The 23,779-nt window shown below is 37.5% G+C and overlaps 1 protein-coding gene across 1 annotated transcript; it reads right to left on the reverse strand.

Moving 5' to 3' along the window:
* Positions 1-15,651: 15,651 nt before the first annotated feature.
* On the reverse strand, positions 15,652-19,103 carry LOC131980809 (uncharacterized). The gene is made up of 5 exons (XM_059345113.1): positions 18,829-19,103; positions 18,350-18,481; positions 17,001-17,096; positions 16,677-16,762; positions 15,652-16,577 (listed from the first exon to the last, which is right to left on the reverse strand). The coding sequence occupies exons 1-5, from the start codon at positions 18,971-18,973 to the stop codon at positions 16,491-16,493; spliced, it is 546 nt and encodes a 181-aa protein (XP_059201096.1). The 5' UTR covers positions 18,974-19,103; the 3' UTR covers positions 15,652-16,490.
* Between the last annotated feature and the right edge of the window lie 4,676 nt (positions 19,104-23,779).

Raw genomic sequence — 23,779 nt, forward strand, 5'->3', positions numbered from 1 at the left:
TAAAACTTTATTAATCTCTTCCAAACGTGTCACAATGAAAATAAAACCACAATAAACAGAGGATTGTGTTTGAAAACAAAATCCAATTTTATGGGCAACCGCGTATAATAAATAGAAAATGTTCAGTCTTGAGAACCTCTTGACTCACCCACTTGTGTAGTAAATGCTGATTTTTTTTTAATGGTTTCCTCTACTCACATGCCAGTATAATTCAAAGTTTTTACATTCCCTACTGTTAAAGTTGCCACAGAACAAAATAATCTTGTTTAAAAAAAAAAAAGTATCTTACTTTTGCTCATAAGTACATTTGCCTTTAGAAAAATGTAATTAATTAATTAATGCACTTACACCAGGGGCCTGTTCCATAAAGCATGTTTACCAAATAAGTCATGCTTATTTTGGTTATTCTGACTCATTTTCATTTGATTTTGTGCCATAAAGCAAATTAAACTAGTTTCCCAGCATAAGGTGCCACAGTAACTGAGCTTGAACTATGCTTAATTTGCTTTATGGAAGCGAATCAACTGAATATCAGTCAAAATAACCAAAAAAAGCCTGGCTTATTTGATTAACTAACTTAATGGAATGGGCACCAGGTGGATATTTTATAAGATACTTGCAGAATTTTTAGACTCAACATGTTTAAATTAGAGTGATGAGGCCAACAGTTAAAAAAATAAAGGCTTTTAGTCTTTAGAGGCCTTCGAATTATATATAGAAAAAGTATAATGGAACAGGAAACAGAATAAATAAATTATGTAAAATTTAAGTAATTAAAGGTAAACCCTTCAGCCATTTTTTATGTGTGATTTACTGTCAGCTAAACTACAGAATCTTCCTTTCTTTCTCTTCCCCTCCTTTTTATCTAAATCTGGATGAGCACGATAGTGACACTACTTACTCCCTAAGAGCTGCACCCCTCGTGCACACTCCTCGAGCACTAAATCATAGATATATCCCCTTTCATAAACACTCCTTTTGTACAAATTCCTGCTCCCTGGGGGCTCCTTCACACCCCTTAATGACTAAAGCAGAGCTGCTGTAAATTATATAAGCACAGTGGCCCATAGCCACTCCGGGACATCAGTCACTGACATGGCTGTACAGGGTTCAGACAGGTTTTGGCTCTCACTGCCAAACAGAAAGGAAAACACTGTTCACCCAGTTGGCAGACTCCTCAAAAGGTTACAGATATCACCGGTGAATTTTTATCACTCCCTGTCGTTTTAGGGTTTAGGGATCAGGTATGCAGCTGTCCATGTCATTCATGGTGCATGCATAAAGTGTGCATGCATGGGAATACACTAAATATTCGTTTTAATATTTTTTTCTGCATGCATTTCTTTATGTGTTTGCATGTTTATGCTCGGTGTCTAACAGATAAGATCAAGGCATGATCACATTTTACTATTTTCTTTACTCTACAAACTTTTTTTTTCCTTTTACAAGTGCTCAACTTGTAAGACACAATGAGTGAAAAAGCCAAAGGGGTTGCTTTGGAGTGGAGTGTCAGTCAAGCTGCAACACACTGGAGACAACTTAACCTCTGACCCCAACACTCTTTGAAATGAGTAGACTACTTGACCGGAGCTGACAACAATCCAAGCGTCTCTGCAGCTTCCAAGACCCTAAATTGAAAGTGAAGGAAGGAGCACAAAGAGGACGGGCTGGAAAAAAAATAAAGTAAGATAGGAGGGAAAAAAAGAGTTAAAAGGGAGCTTTAGAAAATACTGTGAGCCAGAATGTGCTGGGAGAATTGTGATCTGAGACTGTGTGGCTGGTTCTGATTCATTTCTGATGAACAAACAATTGTGTTGAAATCATTCTGAAAAGGAGGTCATAGTTGTGCTTTTGTGATTTTTTGGCTGCATCCAATAGGACCGTAAAGGAGTGCGCTTTATCTCTGAAATACCACCTTATCAAGTCTCTTGAAGAGTGAGTGGATGACTCACAGCGTGCCTTTCCAAAAGTGGTGAGTGACTGCCTCTCACACTTTCCATCCGGTGTCATTTTCTCATTTGCCCTGGTCCTTTTTCTGTCTAAAGTCTGTTTAATTTCTGTTAAAATCCTCTGCTTAGTCTCCCGCTTTCATTTTTAGTATGAAACGCATGAACAGGACCCTCTTGCTGTCACTTCTCTCCAGATGCCAGGAAATTCTGGAGGACACTGGCGTGGACATCAATGGACAGCAAATCAACGTGACTGTTTCTAGCACCATGGTGAGCCCTCCGGCCAGCCCCAGTCCAGCGTCCAGCGTCTCCAGCTCCAGGGACTCTTACGACAATGCCTACTTTTACATCCTGTTTGTCATGATCTTCTACTCCTTCCTCGCCATGACACTTTTCAAGTGCTTAGGCAGCGACGAGGAAAAAAAGGACCCCTACGAGGAGTTCATAAGGACTGGGCAGCCGTCAACACAAAAATTCAACACAGGCCACATGGAGGAGAAGTTTTACTTTGAAGAGGAGAGCAGCCTGTGAGCTACAGGCTTTCTCTGGAGAAAGGAGGGAGGGAATGGACGCATGGAGGGATGTTTTGACAGTCACCAAGCCAGAAAAACGTCAGTGCGGACTACTCAGGCAAGACCTGCTAGTAATTTTGCAAAAAACCTGTAGTAAGTTTTTTTTCCCCTTCTCCCCCTTCCATCTGACAATCAGAAATCTCACGCAAGCAGGCAGGCAGGAGGAGACGGCTGCCTCTGATGATCTGAGAGAAGGGTGGAAACATGGAGAAGTGTGGGTCAATGGCAGGCCGGAATCTCCTCCTGTGAGGCCCAATCAGGATCAATAACACCGGGGCCTTCGACATGCACACACCACAGGGAATCAGGGATACCTCAGCAGACTGATGGTGTGGACAACATGGACATTCTGTGTGTGTGTGTGTGTGTGTGTGTGTGTGTGAGTGAGAGGAGAGTATTGACCTGCCATTGGATTTTCCATTCTCTGAATTCAATTTAACTTAAGTGAACATACTTATCACATTAGATAAGGGTTGTGCATTATTTTAACACATGTATACTAATTTTATGTGTAAATTATTCAAGTGTTTATTTAAATCTTAACTGGACCAGTGGTGGAATAAGTAATCAGATCCCTTATTTAAGTTAAAGTACTAATGCCGCACTGTGAAATTACTCCACTACAAGTAAAAGTCCTGCATTCAACACTTACTTCAGTAAAAGTACTTGTTAAGCAGAATGGCCACACTCAGATTGTTATTGGATGATTATTATTGATGCATTTATACAAGCAGCATTTTACTGTTGTGCAGGTAGGGCTGATTTAACTACTTAATACACTGTTATGTGGTTACATTTATAAACATGCATAATCACTTTAAATGTATCATATTTTTTATGTTAAATCTCAACCTGAAAAGTAATTAAAGCTGGCAGCTAAATTGAGTGGAGTAATAAGTACAATATTTACCTCTAAAATGTAGTGAAGTAGAAGTATAAAGTTACATATGTGGAAATACTCAAGTAAAGTACAGTACTTGGGTAAATGTACTTAGTAACATTCCACCACTGATCTGGACATATAGTATTATTTAAATCTAAATTGAAAGTGTGCAATATTTGCATTAACCAGCAATTTGAACGGCCTGCAGGATACACTACAGGCCAAAAGTTTGTAAGCAACTTAAATGATGGCTTTCAATGGCTTTGTTAAAAACCAGTATGGATTCTTTGGATTTTTGGATGTGTTTACTGCATGATCAGACTTTACTCTCATTGAATTGAACTATTTTCCTCAATTTACCTTTAGGTATACATTGATGTTACCAGACTATTGCTGAATAAATGTTAACAAAAGAAAAGAAGTTTTAGGGTTGAGAAGATTTGGAAGAGTCACAACTTCAGTGCCAATAAAGTAAAAAAACAAATCACAGTTTGCATTATTCACTTAAGCTCTTTGGCTTTTGTGAGATTGGATACAAAAATCCCAATAAATCTCATCTATGTTCATATCTCTGACAAAAGAAACAAGAGTACATATTTATACATGAAGGAAAGAAGGACACACAAAGTCTAAGCAATAAAACCCAAAGACCTGATAATTATTGTAAAAATGTGTTCTAATAAGTGACTCTTTATATAATAATCATGTTTATTTTGTTGCAAAGTATAGCAATGATGATCTTTTTTTGTACAAATTTGATCTTGCTTCCAAACTTTTGGCCTGTAGTGTATGTGCACACAAAATGCAAGCAAACACTGTTCCTGGAAAAAAAGAAAAAAAAAGAAAAAAAAGGAACATCTCACTCTCAAATTGGTTCTAATTAGGACCAAAAGCTCCATGCAATAGCCAGGAGTGAGCGACATTCCTTTGCCATTACATTGTAACTGATCTTTATAGACTGGACGCACAGCTCCAACCTCCCGGTGACCCCACATGATCTAAGTTTACAAAGCTGTGGCGAAACGTGAACCCGAGACTCACTCTGTAGAATTAAGTTCAATTGCGCAGCGGGATTGTGGAGAGGATCTTACAGAGAACACACGCTTCTGATTTGCACCACACACCGCTAACGTTACCTTTGGTTATCAGACTGGCAGCTGATCAGGTACAGTGCGATCACGCAGATGCACGAAAGAAAAGAGGGGAGAGAAGAAAGGAACGCATTTACATTTTTTTTTGCATTAAATTAAAACATCCGGGGTCAAAGGTGGGTCCGCGCTGACAATGCTGGTCTAATTCGAACTATCCGCTCCTAGAGGTTATGCCGGTCCCCGAGGCCATGTGGACCTGTTTCTTCTTCTTCCCTCATAATTAAATTTTTGTCTCATCCTCCCCTTGAAGTGCTGGGGTCACCACGTGTAGATCTGACCCAGACAATCAACACTGCCTTGATGTTTTGGGTGAGCTTCCACAGACATTTAACTCCGACTTTGCTAAGTATGGCTTAGTAGGAACTGATTATTAAGTTTTCCTTTTAACAAAAATAAATAAATACATACATCACGTTCTCTTCTGTTCTCACTGTGTAATTCTTGGAGAAAACGTCTATTTAAAAATGGAAAGATCATCCATGTTTACATTTTATTTCATATATTGATTTTTTTATATATAGATTTTGCTGAGTAGAATTTCAGGAGGAAATTAAGTTCATTTTGGCTGTTGCATTATGCTGATCATTCACAACATTTTTGATGCCAGGTGATTTTCTTAATTTAGCCCATGCATGCAATGTATTTGTAATTTACCCATTAAAGCCATCACATTGCAACTACACTTGCAATCACATCTTGATAGCACCACATGTAAAACAATGACATCATGAAAACAGCATAGTTACGAAATGTAGGCTACACAGTCTCATGACAAATCAACATTTTTCTACAAGTATTGCTTTAAAACTGCATTTGAACTATATTTAGTTCATGCTAAAGAGTCTGAATCCAGTCCAAACCTTTCTGCCACAACAGATCAAAAGGCCTGCAGACAAATTACTACAGGACACTATTCTAAACATTATACCATCTGGAAAATAATTAAAACAAGAGATATTGTGGGGTAACAAGGACAGGTTGGGTGTAATGTGACAGAATACTGATAACATACAATGTTGAAATACCCGGAGTTGGAAAGGTAGCACACACACAGATCATCAGAGCAGGCCATGATGCCTAAATGTTAGTCTGTTTGTTTGACATGGCCAGAATAAATAGTGTTAGTCTGGGGTGGGGGGTTGATGCAGCACCCTCAGCACCTCTCCTTCCTGCTGCTGCACCCCAATGCCCCCCTGGCAATGGGCCCAACTACACAGATGATCCACTGGAGGAAATTAGGTAATTTACTCAGATGAGTTCAGTGTCTCATGTTCAGGGTGCTGCCTTCACAGCTCTGCTGGAGAAGTGATTGAGCCTGGATACAAACTGAGAGAAACCACACACACTGAATGAAACTGAAGGTGCTTATTTGCAGATTTCACATAATTAATACAACTTCTAAAATCACATTATAAGTTTCCCCCTCATGGATTAAAACAGAGACTTTTAGGTGAATAAGACATCTGAAGAGGGAAAGGTACCAAAGAAAATGAACTTACCTTTCAAACTGTTAACCACATCATTGGGCTAGACCAGATCTGGGCATAAGGCGGCCCGGGGGCCACATCCGGCCCGTTGGCTGTCCCTGTTACCCCGAAATAAGAAATCAATACAACCACAGTGCTTTTATTTTTAAGGTGACTTACGTATGTGCATGCATGCATAAGCACCTGCTCAGAGTTATCTTGTTAAAACACTTTGCTTTTTGCACATGGTGAATAAATTGTTTGTTTACCGCATAACATACATGCTCTATATTGTTTTTGTGGTTTGAATGTATGTTGTGTTTGTTTTTTTTACAATTTTTGTTACTGCTTTATTTGACTAACTCCACATTAACATAGTCTTTTCATAACATATACTCTTACCACTAACAGCTCTAAAACAATATAATTTACTGCATTTTATAAATCGATGAAATTCATATCGAGCAGAATTTAGTTCTTTAGAGTATTAGTCCGGCCCTCCGCAACTTTTACAGTATCTCATGTGACCCCTTGGGAAAATTAATTGCCCAACCCCGTGCTAGACGAATACAATCTGTTTTATTGACTGACTGTACCTTAGCTGATGAGCTCCTGAAGACTGGCCTTTGGTCAGAACCTGTGGATATGTCGCCATCTGCTGGTGAAGATGTGACACTACTGGTAGAGCTTTATTGCTTTCTGTCAGTTCAAGGAAACTGTCAAAAAAGCCTGAGGAAATGTATTTTATGTAATACATATATTCCAGCAGCACTAATAGATGTATTTCAGCAAGTGTGCATTTTTGAAAGAGCATCAGCATACAATTATCTTTAGTTGTAGAGACTTTTTATGCTCAAGTCATCTCTTGATGTTTCTTTAGTGCAAGGTGCAGAGGAAAAAGACTGTCCATGCTGTGGTTTTGCTGCCATCTACTGGTGCAAATGTTGTACTGTTTTGTGTTGTACTGGATCCATTTAGCAGTGCAGTAATGAAAACTGTGGTCAGGAAGAAAGGTTTACATTCCATCACAGATATTTCCTCAAACTGACTAACACTGAATGTTAACAATGCGGTAAACCACCATCAGGACCGATAATTTATAAAAACATACAGTGCATCCTGCGTGTGCAAAATCACACACAACACTGCTTTAAGTTAAAATATTTTAATTGCCTTTTAATACATGCTTGTATGTATGTATTTGTTATGTGAAACTTTAAATCAGATGCCAACAGGCTTTAGTTTTGTGAGATTTTTCAGAAAAAAATGTCATGACACTGATGTATTAATATTGTATGTTTTATTCAAATGTTCGTAATTAGAGTGATATGTATTCATCATTATAGAAAGGCAGCAAACATATCAGGAACAGGAAGAAAAAAACAGTATGACTGACTGAATGGTCAGAGTGGCCAAGAGTGGTCTATGCTCCTGAATGATCACATGATCTGCCAAAAAAACAAAAACAAAAACTAGTCTGTTGTTTTAGTTTTTTATTTGTTCTTTTTGAGATGATTTATCTCAGTTTCACTGGCACTCGACAAGTTAACTCTCAACACATAATGCTGAATATGTTTTTATGTCATTTTATTACCCACAGTTTTAAGTAGGCACTGACTGCTGATTTTGTTGTTTCTGAGAATATTGCTGCCTGTTTACACACTGATGCATCCACTGACTGACTGAAACATATTTTAGTCCTTTCTTAGGTGGGTTTGATGGATTTGATTGTTGCAGTGCAGTCCTCACAATTCTGCTCAATAAGAGTCTGAGATATAAACTGTAAGAGAGACAAAAGACAGTGAGTGATAGGGGAGCGTGCAATATTGTGACTATAGATTTGTACATAAAGGTTGTCTGTACTTACATTGGATAAAGCCTCTAAAATCACAGCTTCATTTTCATTATTATAGGACGAAGCAGAGACTTTAAGGTGAACAGTCACTGTTTGGGTATCTGCAGGAAGAAAGGGCTCTGTTAAAATCATAACTGAAACCCCAAAGTCCATGTGACTGTATGTACCTTTACCTGAGCTGGTGGTGGTGGATCCAGATTGGCTCCCATCTGCTGGTGAAGATGTGACACTACTAGCATCTGGAGTTGAACTGGTGTCTGCCAGTCTTTTTCCTGCTATGAGGACAAGGAAACTCTTAGTAGGTGTACAAATGTAACTGAGAGTCGTTGTTGGCTCAGACCCTGATGCAAAGTATAAAAAAATCATACTTAACAAATAAAGGTTGTTAATTAGGACGGAGTATTAGGGCCACATTTAGAAAATAATAAAATATTTAATTACAAGATTAATTAAATATTGAATTAATTACAAGAAATAAGTCGTAAATAACAAATTCATTACAAGAATAAAGTTGAAAATATTTAATGAATTACGAGAATGAAGTCATACATAATTGTTAGGGTGTTACTACTTAAAACAGAAGTAGGTCTAAACCAGGGATGGGCAACTGGAGGCCCGGGGGCAGCAGACAGCCCGCACCCTCACTTGAAGTGGCCCTCAGTACAACTACATGCATTTTGAGCATGAAATCTTAAAAGTGCACTGTAAAAATGCACAAAATTACTTCTTGCAATTAATGTTGGTCTGCTGTTCTTGCACTGAAAAAAAAAAAAATCACAGTAAGTGGTTCATTTTTATTTGCTTCAAACCTTTTGTATTCCTATTTATACTGTTATACATGCATTTGAGCATCAACTATGTTAAGTTACTGCACTGTAAACATATTTAAAATGGCAGTTTCATCATATCTGGTGAAGTGCACGGTCCTATATGTGGCCCTGTGGTAGTGTCGATGAAAATTGTGGCCCCCACCAGCATTTAAGTTGCCCATCCCTGTTCTAAACGAAACGACAAAAGGTGAGAGTGCAACAGTTAGCAGGTAAAGTTAATGTAATGCTATAGGCTACACGTTTAACGTTTATTAAACATCCACCAATAGTCCTGCAGTCGAGCCATTTCCCTTCCACAAAAGCAGCGATTTCCTCCAAGTCTGTCTGGTTCCTTCTGCGGAAAAGATACAATTTCTTGTATATTTAAAGTCCTTATACTTATGATAATGTGATTCTGATGTGCCAAAAATATTTAGTATCTCATTGTTTGTGAAACCTATCTTAAAGTACATTTCTAGGAAATGCTCCAAGGCGCTCATTCTAACTCTCCTCCTCTTATGTATTAAATATTTACGTCTTTATTCTCGTAATTAATTACATTTTTCGACTTTATTCTCGTAATTAATTACATTTTTTCAACTTTATTCTCAATTAATAAAATATTTTCGACTTTATTCTCGTATTAAAGTCAATATTTATGACTTTAATCTAATAATTAATTATTTTTTTTTCTAGATGTTTCCCTAATACTCCGTCATAGTTAATACATGTTCAGTAGTGCATTATTACACTGGAGATCATCATGACAAACCTGTAGCTGTGGAGACTGTGGATGTTGAAGTTGTGAGGTCATCTAATGATTTAGATGACAAGGAACAAGGAAGGACAAGGAAACTTAGTGGAAGTGCAAATGTAACTGAGAGTCATTGTTGGCTCAGACCCTGATGCAAAGTATAAAAAGTCATACTTAACAAATAAAGCTTGCTAATACATGTTCAACAGTGCATTTTTTCCGTGGAGATCATCATGACAAACCTGTAGCTGTGGAGACTGTGGATGTTGAAGTTGTGAGGTCATCTAATGGTGTAGATATAGTGCTGCTTTTTTGACTGGTTGCTGTAATAAACACTGTGGTCACATCTGATGATGCAGTAGTGCTGCTTGTTGTACTCGAAGAAGTCGAAGACGGGATGATATCTGTCGGTGTAGATGTACTGCTGCTTGTTTGGCTGGTTGACGTTGTATCAGAGACTGTAGATGCTGAAGTTGTTGTCACTTCCACCAGTGTAGATGCTGCAGGGCTGCCTGTCGTGGTCAGTGTTGTGTCAGACACTGTGGATAATGAAGCTGTGGTCATATTTGCAAGTGTAGAAGGACTACTGCTGTTTGTTGTGCTTTGTGCTAAAGTAGCAGAGACTGTGAATGCTGGCGTTGTGTTCATATGTGGTGGTGTGGAGGTAATATTGCTGTTTGTTGTGCTTGGTGCTGTTGTTGCAGAGACCAATAAAGTTGTGCTGTTATCTCGTGGTGCAGATATATTGCTGCTTGTTTGGTTGGTTGCTGTAGCAGTAGAGACCATGGAGGACGACGTTGTGCTCATGTTCAATATTGCAGATATTGTATTGGGTGATGTTGTTGGTGAGACTGTGGATGATGACGTTGTGATAGATGTAGTACTGCTGCTTGTTGTGCTGGTTGTCGTTGTATCAGAGACTGTAGATGCTGGAGTTGTTGTCTCTTCCACCAGTGTAGATGCTGCAGGGCTGCCTGTCATGGTAGGTGTTGTAGTATCAGAGATTGTGGTCACATCTGATGATGCAGTAGTGCTGCTTGTTGTACTTGGTGCTGTTGTTGAAGAGACTGCGGCTGATGAAGACGGGATGATATCTGTCAGTGTAGATGTACTGCTGCTTGTTGTGCTGGTTGACGTTGTATCAGAGACTGTAGATGCTGGAGTTGTTGTCACTTCCACCAGTGTAGATGCTGCAGGGCTGCCTGTCGTGGTCGGTGTTGTAGTGTCAGAGACTGTGGATGTTAAAGTTGTCATAAGGGTAGTGATAGTTGTGATAGATGTAGTACTGCTGCTTGTTGTGCTGGTTGTCGTTGGGGGTGGAGTAGTGCTCGCTGTAGTCAAGAAGAAAGAGAGCTCTATCATGGCACTGTAAACCAAAACCTCATCCCAATCTACAATCCTAAACTAACATAACAGTGTAGCATGGCTTAGAATGAGGTGGAGAGCTTTTTGTCAATTTGAACATTTTTTGCATGACTTGAGCAGGGCTCTCTGCTTTGCCATTTTAATTAGGAATATCTTTAGTGAAAAGTTGGTTATTAAAAGGATTTTTTTCTATGCACACAATCACATTTTTCTCTGCTAAAACACAATTTCGAATCCTCCTGACCTTTTCTCAGAATTCTAAACACAAAACTCTTTTCTCACACTACATTCACAAAAGCTCTGAATCTTTTAGCAAAACCATCCCATCACCTGAAAATAGTTTTACCTCTTCTCAAAACCAAACAATGTTGTCAGATCTTGAACTTATCGGTCAAAATAGAAAAATTGCTGAGCAGTCATTACACACTACACCAAAAAATTGAAAACACAGTGTTCAAGGCATGTAGGTCATGGAGAAATGTTAATTGGTCAAATTAGTCAAAAAGTATAGCACATGCATTTTGCATCTCAAAAGTAAAAAATAAATAAAAATAAAATAAAGATTGCACAACTCAGTGGATTCAGCATTTACTCTGCATTGAAACATAGGTACTGTGAAAAATATCATCCTGAAATTGAAAAATACAAACTAAAGTGTAATAAAAGTAATAATAAATAAATAATACTGTGTTCAATGGATGACCGTTGTGTTTCATTTGTGTTCATGTTTTGTCATCTGTTGTTACCATTATGTATCACAAGTGCATCACAGTGACAATTGTGTCTTATTGCATGAGAATTGTGTTAAGAGTTTTGCAAAAGGAATGACTGAGATCTGCAAATAGTGTTTTACTAGATGAAGATAGTTTATGGTTTTGTCAAAAGGATGTTCGATTGATTCACACAACAGGAATTAGTGTTTTAGCAATTGAGAAAAACTGTAACTGGTGTAAATAAAAATGCTATGGTATATTTGATGTCTTCGTGACTAAAAGTGGTTGTTATGATTTAACTATTTAAGTAGCTAAAAGCAGTAGGCTAATATAGCTGCTAGCTGGCCAATAATGACAAGATTTTGAACCCTGATCTTAAAAAAAAAATCTTGTTGTATATAACCATACCATATTACTCAAAAGATGATGAAGAAGATGCTGTCCACTCAGAAAGCAACCTTTCCAAAAGTGGCACAATTAATGATTGCTTGAAAAAACAAAACAATCTTTAACATATTTTCACAATATTATTGCCTCGTAGATTCATTTAATTCCTATCTCATTGGCCTCTGAGTTGACTTCACTAGAGGTACTACCTGTGTAACAATTGTCCCGCCCCCATTAATGACATCACATCCCCAAAGTCATATGATTTAAATTACATGACACCCTTTCTTGGATTCAATACTGTTCATGTTCACTTGAAGCTCAGGTGTCATTAGTCTGTTTTTACCCTAACTTCCTATTTTTTGGTGTTTAAGTGAGAGTCACTTACATTGTGTGCAAGTTGATGTGTAGTCCGGACAGCAGTCGCCAGCAGTCTCGCAGTGCTCATCACAGAAACAATTCGTCCTGCGACAGCTGTTATTTACACCAGGGCAACACAGCTTAGGTGGACCTGCACAGCCTGAAGCACACACAGCACAATTCTCAACAAGATCAACTCAGATTTATAACTCATAATTTATCACTCTGGTGACATACAAAGTCATGATTATCTAACAACAGTAATCAAGCATTTGTCTAAGAGGTAGAAAAGAGAGTAGTGGTAGTAGTTTTATCTGAGAGTCTCTAGATTGAGGGGGTCTGTGAGATGTTTTGTGGCTGCCTGGAGTCCAGGGAAAGGCTGGAAAGGATCACTGTGTTGACATTGTTTGATGCATGGGTGGATGCAACTGAGAAATGTGAAAGTGATGCTGCTGATTATTGTGGGGTTGAAACTGAGGCAGGTGAGTTGCACTAGAGGAGTGAGGTGGTGCTGTGGATATTACCTGTTGTTGATTGAGCTGGAAAAATAAAAGCAAAAATGACATTTAATGTATTAGTATACAGAAAGAAATGAACATTTAAGTTTAGCATTGCTCAAGATGAAAATTGGCAGAGTGAACTGTCTGGTTACTGTTTTATTTCTCCTTCTTGAAAGAGGTGTATTTGACATTTTTTGCCAATTTTCTCCACATGTATGCAGAATTTTCCTTATTTTTTGTCCCCATATACATATCAGTTTTCATAATAATGGTGTCACATACCCCAAACCTTAACATGACTAAGTATATTTTCTTAATTTAGATAAAACCTGGATGAGTATCTTTTTTAAATAATTCTTAGTCCCACTTTATGGAGGTAATTTTCACACCAAAGTCAGTACATTAGGCACTGATGAATGACCTCTGACCAACATGTAATATAAAAACAGATGGGTGTTATTTAACTACTACTTTAATTATTTATGACATATATAGTAATTTACAGCTGAATTGCACTTGCTGGACACATTGAAATATTTACCCTTTCATTTTGGAATAATCCAATCTGTTGAGTCATACTGTTTTTAAGTTAATTAATCATTTGACAATATAATGTTTTGTTTTTTAAATCAGGAAAATAAAAATTACGCCATTATTAAAAATGAGTGTGTATCGACCTCGATGTAACTGTGTATCCTACAGTTGCAAGAAAAAGTAAGCGAACCCTTTGAAATGACCTAGTTTTTTGCATACATTTTTCATAAAATATGATCTGATCTGCATCCAAGTCCCATGTATAGACAAACACAATGTGCTTAACCTAATACCACACAAACAATTATAATATCTCATGTTTTTATTGAATATATCCATTAAACATTCATAGTGAAGGTGGAGAAAGTAAGTGAACCCTAACTTTAATAACTTGAGGTCATTCCACAGCATCTCTGTTGGTTTGAGGTCTGGGCTCTGACTGGACCACTCAGTAAGGCAGATTTTGTTTTTTTAGATTTACTTTGCTGTTTAAGGTCATTGCCCTCATGTAAAAAAAGATAAACAATAGCTACTCAATAAAATTGAGGCAACAGATTGCACGCAATATTATTAATTAAATCTAACTACGTTACAAGTTCAGTTAAGAACAACTCAACAGGAAGTCATTTAAAACTGGACTAATTCTATTGTGTTGGATTAATTCAAAATTCTCTTGATGTAGAATTACATACACATAGAGATCATATTTAATGTGATCAAAATAAGTAGATTCCATCTCAAACATTTTTATATTAAAGTTACTTAAACAACTGCCTCAAAATCAAGGACATATTTATATTTAATACATTTTATCAAATATATTAAGTACTACAGAATAATTTATTACAGTGTGCATCAGCCAACTTCTATTGAGCTTTTGCTGGCAGACAGCCATCCTCACATTATCCTGTAGGATTCCTTGATGAAATTGGGAATTCATTTTCCCCTCAATGCTAGCAAGAAGTCCAGGGCCTGCAAGGCAGCCCCAAGTCATGATGCTCCCTCCATCATACTTCACTGCTGGGATGATGTTCTCATGTTGGTATGAGGTGTCCTTTTTACACCATACGCAGTGCTTCGTGTTCTTCATGAACAATTCAGCCTTAGTTTCATCAGTCCACAAAACATTTTCTAGTGGTGTTGTTGAGAGTCAACGTGCTCTTTGGCTTCAGGCATGCAGTGGTGTTTTTTTGAAGAGCAGCAGCTTCCTCCTTGGTGTCCTGCCATGGACGCCACGCCTGTTCAATCTTGTGTGTGTGGTAGACTCATGACTAGAGAGGTTAACCAGTTCCAATGATTCCTTTTAGTCTTTACTTGTTACTCTGGAGTTCTTTTTTACCTCACTGAGCTTTCTGCGTTTTACATTTGAGTGAACTGTCACTTCTAGGAGAGTCGCCACAGTACTGAATCATCTCTATTTGTGGACAATTTTTCTAAATGTGGACTGGTGAAACCAAAAGTCTTTGAGGTTACTTTTTAATCCCTTACAGCCTGATGCAAATCAACAATTCTTGATCGCAGGTCCTTCAAGATCTCTTTTTTTGCGAGGCATGGTTCACACGAGCAGATGCTTCTTGTGAATAGCAAACTCAAAAAATGTGAGTGTTTTTTACAGATCAAAGCATCTCTACACCTCACTCAAATCTCATTTCATTGTCAGGACTCCACGTTTGCTAACTCCTGACTCAAATTAGCTTTTAATGGAGTCATTTGCCAAAGGGTTCACTTATTTTTTCTACCAGCATTATGAATGTTTCACGGATATATTCAATGAAAAAATGAAATATTATAATTGTTTGCATGGTATTAGGTTAAGCACGTTGTGTTTATCTATACTCAGGTGTCTATACTTAGATGCAGATCAGATCACATTTTATTACAAATCAATGCAGACATTTAGGTCATTTCAAAGGGTTCACATACTTTTTCTTGCAACCAATAATATATATAACTTAAACACATTTCTGCATTATGAAATAAATATGCCACAACTTTCCTTTATTAAACTGTTAAAAATTAAATGTGATAATGTTTCACTTACCATCATGGAGAGGTAGCAACCTCAACAGGAGAAAGAAGCACAATACGATCCGATCCATGACTGTGTGTGGCTGCTGAGTCTAACCAAGGCTTATTTATCTAGGCACACGGCTGACGACAACAACCCTTTTGTCTGCCAGGAAAAACATACCTTGACTTGACATAATACTATCATGTTACAGAAGTAGTCTTTTTCCCCTAATGATTAGAATGAACACTGTAAATATGCCAGGAATACAGTTGTTGCTACACGTGAGACTGAAATGAGCAGACAAAAAGCGAAACAAGTGCATGTTTATTAGAACAGGGAAGAGTCAATAGAAAACCTAACAAAGCACTGGTATTCAGATATACATGATGAGCAAGTGAAAGCAACATTTTGTATTATCATTTATTGCACATTGAGCTTTTTCCTGACAGTATCAGATAGTGATAAATAATCAATTTATTGATATGCATTATCAATATTATCTAACAGTGTATGCACAGCTGTGAGAACAGAATCTTTGAATCAATAGTGTGTTTGGCAGTGAAACACACAGTCGAGTCTGATAAATTGTCAAAAGATTTGTTGAAAAAAGTGAGATTTCAGAGTAACGTTTGGTACCTTCTGGCTTCATAAAGTTCCTCAAATAAACTTGAAAACTGGACATCAGATCTTTGAGACAATGCAAAATCCCAGAACAATGTGGGTGCAGTAAAGAACTATTTTGTTATACTTTCTATGATATACAGCAAAAAGCTGGAGGAAAAGAACACTGGACACCATTGCCAGTGGTCATGTTTAGGCCAAGTTATATTTAGGAGCTTCAGGTTTGGAGCAAAAGGAAATCACTATTAATTCTTTCTGTTTTTCTTGTGTACAGTAATGTTCCTTCTCGTGGTAGAAAACCTTCACTGGGTATTTTTAGTGTATGTGTCATCCTTGCATCTATGTGATATTCAGCTCTCTCCCAACTCTTGGGTCGAACTAACTGCAGACGTTCACCCAGGAGAATGGGGTTTGTGTCCCCTGTGAAAACAATTCACCGAAACTGCAGTATTTTTACAACTATGCTTTTTCAAAACAATGCTGTTCTTGTAGTTTTTTACTTGTTCTTTTTGTGATGATTTATTGCAGTTTCACTGGCACTCGACCTGTTTTTGGTCTAATTAGACCTTTCCTTGGGTGAGTTTGATGGATTTGATTGTTGCAGTGCAGTCCTCACAATTCTGCTCGATAAGAGTCTGAGATATAAACTGTGAGAGAGACAAGACAGTGAGTCGTAGGGGTGCGTGCAATATTGTTTGCATTATACTGTGACTATAGATTTCTACTTAAAGGTTATTTGTACTTACACTGGATAAAGCCTCTAAAATCACACCTTCATTGTTATTATAGGATAAAACAGAAACTTTAAGGTGAACAGTCACTGTTTGGGTATCTGCAGGAAGAAAGGGTTCTGTTAAAATCATAAACGAAATACCAGTCCATGTGACTGACTAAAAGGTGTTTTTCCTGCTATAAGGACAAGAAAACAGTTAGTAGGTGCGCAAATGTAACTGAGAGTCGTTGTTGGCTCAGATCCTGATGCAAAGTATAAAAAAATCATACTTAACAAATAAAGCTTGCTAATACATTTTCAACAGTGCACTTTTTCAGTGGAGATGATCATTACAAACCTGTAGCTGTGGAGACTGTGGTAATATTGCTGCTGTTTGTTGGAGTTGTGCTGTTATCTGCTGGTGCAGATGTATTGCTGCTTGTTTGGTTGCTCGCTGTAGCAGTAGAGACCATGGAGGACGACATTGTGGAAGAGGAAAATGAAAAAACATGTAGTTTCAACAGATTTCTTTTTAAGCAGAAATTCATCAAGTTTCAATTATTCTATTGAAGGATCAGTTCTTTCCTTTCTTGTTGAGTGAAATACTCATCCCCACCCATCAAACCTTAAGTAAAACAACCCCAAATACCCCCAAAAGTCCCAGTCAAAATGTTAACATGTAACTTAATGTATGTCATGGGCTCAAATGTTTGGCTTCAATAGACTTGTCCGGGCTCAGAAGGGTGGTCCAGAGTTCTAGAAATCATCTATGCATGTGTTGGAGGAATGCACAGTCCATGAAGGGGGCGTGGCCTCTATAGGGGCGTGGCCTCAGTAGCCCTGCAGTAAGCAGTGTGCTATGTGCTTGAGGAATAGCAGAGATATTCAAGTGAACTGGCATTAAATCTGGTTGTTTTAGTCAAAATTATGGTAAAAATATTTTCCTCAACTATATTTAGGTTCCAACCTTCAATTTTTTTAATTCACAGATTTATTCCTGTTTATTCCCATAAATTCCTGTTAATTCCCATGAAAAGTTTCTAACTTTAAAATTTGATGTTTGTGTGACTAAAAACGATTGCTACAACTTAGCTATTTAAGTAGCTATTTAGCAAAGCAATAGGCTAATATAGCTAGCTAACTGCCAATTTGTTAAGATTTGAACCCTGATGTTAACAAAAATATCTCTCTACATTACAAGTCCAAACATAGTTGAGGGGCAATTCATTATTCTAAATGCATATATTTTCTCAGTTGAATGACGTATATGATGGGATCATATTACTCAAAACATGCCGTCCCACTTTAGAAAACAACCTTTCCTTAAGTGTCCCATTAGTCCCAACTAATGGTCGCTTGAAAAACAAAACTAACAATCCTAAACACATGTTCACAATACCATTGCCTCATTTAATAGATAAATCCATAACAAACAATTTGATAAAAAAATGTTTGTTATCCTTAACATGAATTGATGAATTGATGAATTCCTATCTCATTGGCCTGTGCATTGACTTCTCCCGCCCCCATTGATGACTTTACATCCCCAAAGTCATATGATTTAAATTTAATGACATCCTTGCTTGAATTCAGCATAATTCATGTTCACTTTAATTTTGTAGAGGAAGAGGGAAATGCATTAAAGCTCAGCTGTCATTAGTCAGTTTTTACCTTAACTTCCTATGTTTTGTGTTCACTCTCACTTACGTTGTGGGCAAGTTGATATGTAGTCCACACAACAGTCATGAGCAGTCACGCAGTACTCATCACAGAAACAACTCGTCCTCCCACAGCTGTCTTTTCTACCAGGGCAACACAGCTTAGGTGGACCTGCACAGCCTGAAGCACACAGCACAACTCTCAACAAGATCAACTCAGTTTTATAACTCTTAATTTATCACTCTGGTGACGTACAAAGTCATGATTATCTAACAAACAGTAATCAAATATTTGTCTAAGAGGTAGAAAAGAGAGTCGTGGTAGTTTTATCTCGATTAGTTTTTTTTTTTAATTCTTAGTCCCCTGTATGGAGGTAATTTTCACACCAGGGTCAGTACAATTAGCACTGATGAATGACCTCAGACCAACATGTAATGGTGGATGTTATTTAACTACTACTTAACAAATGAAGCTTGCTAATACATGTTCAACAGTGCATTATTTCAGTGGAGATCATTATGACAAACCTGTAGCTGTGGAGGCTGTGGTAGTATTGCTGCTGTTTGTTGTGCTTGGTGCTGTTGTTGCAGATACTAATGGAGTTGTGCTGTTATCTGCTGGTGCAGATGTACTGCTGCTTGTTTGGTTGGTTGCTGTAGCAGTAGAGACCATGGAGGACGACGTTGTGGAAGATGAAAATGAAAAAACATGTAATTTCTAAAGATTTATTTTTAAACAGAACCTTATCAAGTTTCAATTATTCTGTTGAACAATCAGTTCTTACTTTTCTTGTTGAGTTAAATACTCCCCCCAACCCCACCCATCAAACATTAAGTAAAATAATCCCAAATCCTCCATTCAAAATGTTAAAATGTAACTTAATGTAGGCCATTCTTGGACATCTGTGATTCTAAAATCACACCTTCATTTTTGTTATTATAGGAGAAAACAGAAACTTTAAGGTGAACAGTCACTGTTTGGGTATCTGCAGGAAGAAAGGGTTCTGTTAAAATCATAAACGAAATACCAGTCCATGTGACTGACTAAAAGGTGTTTTTCATGCTATGAGGACAAGGAAACAGTTAGTAGGTGCGCAAATGTAACTGAGAGTAATTGTTGGCTCAGACCCTGATGCAAAGTATAAAAAATCATACTTAACAATTAAAGGTTGCTAATTCATTTTCAACAGTGCACTTTTTCAGTGGAGATGATCATGACAAACCTGTAGCTGTGGAGACTGTGGATGCTGAGGTTGTGAGGTCATCTAATGGTGTAGATATAGTGCTGCTTCTTTGACTGGTTGCTGTAGTAAACACTGTGGTCACATCTGATGATGCAGTAGTGCTGCTTGTTGTACTTGGTGCTGTTGTTGAAGAGACTGAGGCTGATGAAGACGGGATGATATCTGTCGGTGTAGATGTACTGCTGCTTGTTTGGCTGGTTGACGTTGTATCAGAGACTGTAGATGCTGGAGTTGTTGTCACTTCCACCAGTGTAGATGCTGCAGGGCTGCCTGTCGTGGTAGGTGTTGTAGCATCAGAGACTGTGGATGTTAAAGTTGTCATAAGGGTAGTATTGCTGCTGTTTGTTGTGTTTGGTGCTGTTGTTGCAGATACTAATGGAGTTGTGCTGTTATCTGGTTGTGCAGATGTACTGCTGCTTGTTTGGTTGGTTGCTGTAGCAGTAGAGACCATGGAGGACGACGTTGTGGAAGATGAAAATGAAAAAACATGTAATTTCGAAAGATTTATTTTTAAGCAGAACCTTATCAAGTTTCAATTATTTTGTTGAACAATCAGTTCTTACTTTTCTTGTTGAGTTAAATACTCAACAAGAACTTAATGTAGGCCATGGGCTCAAATGTGTGGCTTCTTGTGCTCTGGGCTAAAAAGTGTGGTCCAGAGTTCTAGAAATCATCAGTGCACGTGATGGAGGAATGCACAGTGCATGTAGGGGGCGTGGCCTCAGCAGCCCTGCAGTAAGCAGTGTGCTATGTGTATGTGATTGGGGAATAGCAGAGATATTCACGTATACTTGCATGAAATCTGGTCATTTTACTCAAGATTATGCTAAAATGTATTTTCCTTAACTGAGAGTCTGATTGAGGGAGTCTGTGAGATGTTTTGTGGCTGCCTGGAGTCCAGGGAAAGGCTGGAAAGGATCACTGTGTTGACCATGTTTGATGCATGGGTGGATGCAACTGAGAAATGTGAAAGTGATGCTGCTGATTATTGTGGGGTTGAAACTGAGGCAGGTGAGTTGCACTAGAGGAGTGAGGTGGTGCTGTGGATATTACCTGTTGGAGTTGTTGATTGAGCTGGAAAATTAAAAGCGAAAATGACATTGCATTTATTAGTATGCAGAAAGAAATGAACATTTAAGTTGAGCACGGTTCAAAATGAAAAATGGCACAGTGAACTGTCTGGTTACTGTTTTATTTCTTCTTCATGAAAGAGATGATTTGACATTTTTTGTTGCTAATTTTCCTACATGTAATATAAAAACAGGTGGATTTTATGTCACTACTACTTTAATTGTTTATGACATATAAAGTCACTTACAGCTCAATTTCACTTGCGGCCAACTTTCTCCACATGTATGCAGACTTTTCCTTATTTTTTTTGTCCCGATATACATACCAGTTTTCATGATCATGTTGTCACATACCCCAAACCTTTACATGGTTAAGTCCCTTTTCTTAATTTAGGTAAAACCTGGATTAGTATCTTTTTTAAATAATTCTTAGTCCCACTTTATGGAGGTAATTTTCACATCAAAGTCAGTACATTAAGCACTGATGAATGACCTCTGACCAACATGTAATATAAAAACAGGTGGATGTTATTTAACTACTACTTTAATTATTTATGACATATATAGTCATTTACAGCCGAATTGCACTTGCGGGACACATTGACATATTTACCTTTTCATTTTTGTATAATCCAATCTGCTGAGTCATGTTGTATTTAAATGATTAAATCATTTGGCAATAAATTGGTTTTTTTTTTAAATCAGGACAACAATTCTTAAAATAAGTGTGTATCGACCTCACTGTAACTGTGTATCCTACAGTAAATATATATAACTTAGAGACATTTCTGCATTATGAGATAAATGTGTCATGACTTTCCTTTATTAAACTGTTAAAAATTAAATGTGATAATGTTTCACTTACCATCATGGAGAGGTAGCAACCTCAACAGGAGAAAGAAGCACAATACGTTCCGATTCATGACTGTGTGTGAGTCTAACCAAGGCTTATTTATCTAGGCACACTTGACAACAATAACTCTCCTGTCTACAAGAAGGAAGTAGAAACACAACCCGTTGTATAAAGGTTTTTTCACTAATGATAAGAATGAACACTCTAGATATGCCAAGAATGCAGTTGACTGAAATGATTAGACAAATGGCGACCCAAGTGTAACCACAGTACATGTTAGTAGTATATACAAGTCACTTTTGCGTGCACGTAATGATGCATGACCTTGTGTGTGATACCAACAAACATATGGAACAGGAAGAACAGTACAAACCTGTATGACTGAATGGTTAGAGTGGCCAAGAGTGGTCTATGCTCCTGAATGATCACATGATCTACCAAAAAAAAAACTATGCTGTTTTCGTAGTTTTTTATTTGCTGTTTTTGTGATTATTTATTCCAGTTTCACTGACAACCTGTAGAAAAATACATAATTCCATTGACTTGACTAGAAATTCTCCAATGTACCAAAATTCAAACACACGTTCTAACCAAATGACAGAAACATTTCTACCACCAAAGTTATTACACAGTGTGACATATATTGCATTTGGAGTCATAATGTCATGTGTACACCCAAGGACCCATGTAATCAGTGTATATACTGACATTTCCATACAGCTAAAGAATAATTAACCTAGTATACATGCCAGTGACACATATTAGTAAAGATATTATTTTTAGAGTTAAACAAAAAGGCATCTACTAGTTCTGATTAGAGCCAAAGCTTAACCAAACCAAACTACTTGAAACAGTAATCGCAGTGGCAGTGTCTCGTCATCTCCTGAAATGAGTGAAACAGCGCCCCCACGTAGTAGTGGCTGGTAGATGGTACTGCACCCTGTTAGTGGAGGTGAGCGTGGAGCCTGCAGTCTGATACATCATGCTAATATCAAATAAACTGATTGTTCAGTTTATAACTTCAGTAGCGGTAACTGCGAAACAGTTGACGTATTTCTGGAAAGTAAATTGAATTGTACTGTGATGCAAGCGAGTCGCACTCTGGCCTCACGGCAGTGGAAAGAAAGTTAACATAAAATAATCAACATTTACCAGCAAAAATTAAACAATTAGCTTTTTGCTAATGCTATTCTAGTTGAGGTTACTGACGGTTGCAGCAATGGAGAGAAGATATGAGGACTTCTGTTGACAAACAAACTGAATGACCATCACAGCAACTAGTGCAACAGTGGGACATTGAACGTTACATGGATAAAGACCACTTCACGTCAATGACTGGACGTCAGATAAAGTAAGTCAAATCTATCCTGTGACTGTCTATCTGTGTTTTTGCTTACCGCTATCTGGAGGTTTATGTCTTTCTGTGGGTATTTAAATCCCTTTGCAGTTGTTAAATGTAACTTATGTTTACATTGTTTTGGCATTGAAGCTGTTGTGTGCTTTCTGATGATGTGGTTGTTATATTAATACATTCTGTACTGTGCCTTGCTGTATGACTCCAGGAACAACAGAGATTTAATATTTTTTTATTTTCCTAAGCAGCATACAACTACAGACTGTGCAAGTCATAAAGTCATATATTTAATACATGCCTTGGTTTTTTAATGTGAACATAAACTTTTTAATCTATCAATGATTTAAGTATTCAGTTGTGATATCTGTGTAAAACCATAAGCTTTACTGCATATCATTTTGTATGCTAATAGATAGTTAAGTGTGTGTGTGTGTGTGTGTGTGTGTGTGTGTGTGTGTGTGTTTATGCACGTGTGTGTGTGAGGTATCTAAGGTATTTTGGGGTTGGCGTGTAGAGCTGCAACTTTTAGTCGATCGAAAACTTTCTTCAGTCATTTTTTAAAGAATAAAAATGGCAAAATTATCTGATTTCAGCTTGTTAAATGGGATTTTCCACCTGCTTTTTATAGCCTATGTAAATCAACTGCATATCTTTCGGTATTGGATTGTTAGTTGGACAAAACAAGATATTTGAAAATGTCCCCTTAGGCACTGATAAATTGTGATCACATTTTGGACCAAATCCATTAATTTAGACATCACCGGATTAATCAAAAAATGAAAAGAATTGTTAATTTGTTAGATTACACTAGAATGGAATATTACTACAACTCTTTTTATTTTTTAAATGACACATTGTCTTACCCTATACCCTATTGAGATGACCTGCTGACTTGGCTTCTAAACCACCCAACTGATAAAATGAGCGCTTTGTTTCAGAGTTAATTTAACTGGCCCCT

Source organism: Centropristis striata, chromosome 11, assembly GCF_030273125.1.
Source record: "Centropristis striata isolate RG_2023a ecotype Rhode Island chromosome 11, C.striata_1.0, whole genome shotgun sequence".
Classification (NCBI taxonomy): Eukaryota; Metazoa; Chordata; class Actinopteri; order Perciformes; family Serranidae; genus Centropristis; species Centropristis striata.

Excerpts from the sequence above, each read along its gene's own strand:
- LOC131980809 (XM_059345113.1), bottom strand. The coding sequence starts at position 18,973 with ATGGTCTCTACTGCTACAGCAACCAACCAAACAAGCAGCAGTACATCT. Across the intron at positions 17,097-18,349 it reads CATATCAACTTGCCCACAAC|CGAGCAACCAAACAAGCAGC; the intron begins GTAAGTGAGAGT and ends CTACTGCTACAG. Across the intron at positions 16,578-16,676 it reads TTTTAGAGGCTTTATCCAGT|TTTATATCTCAGACTCTTAT; the intron begins GTAAGTACAAAT and ends TCTCTCTCACAG.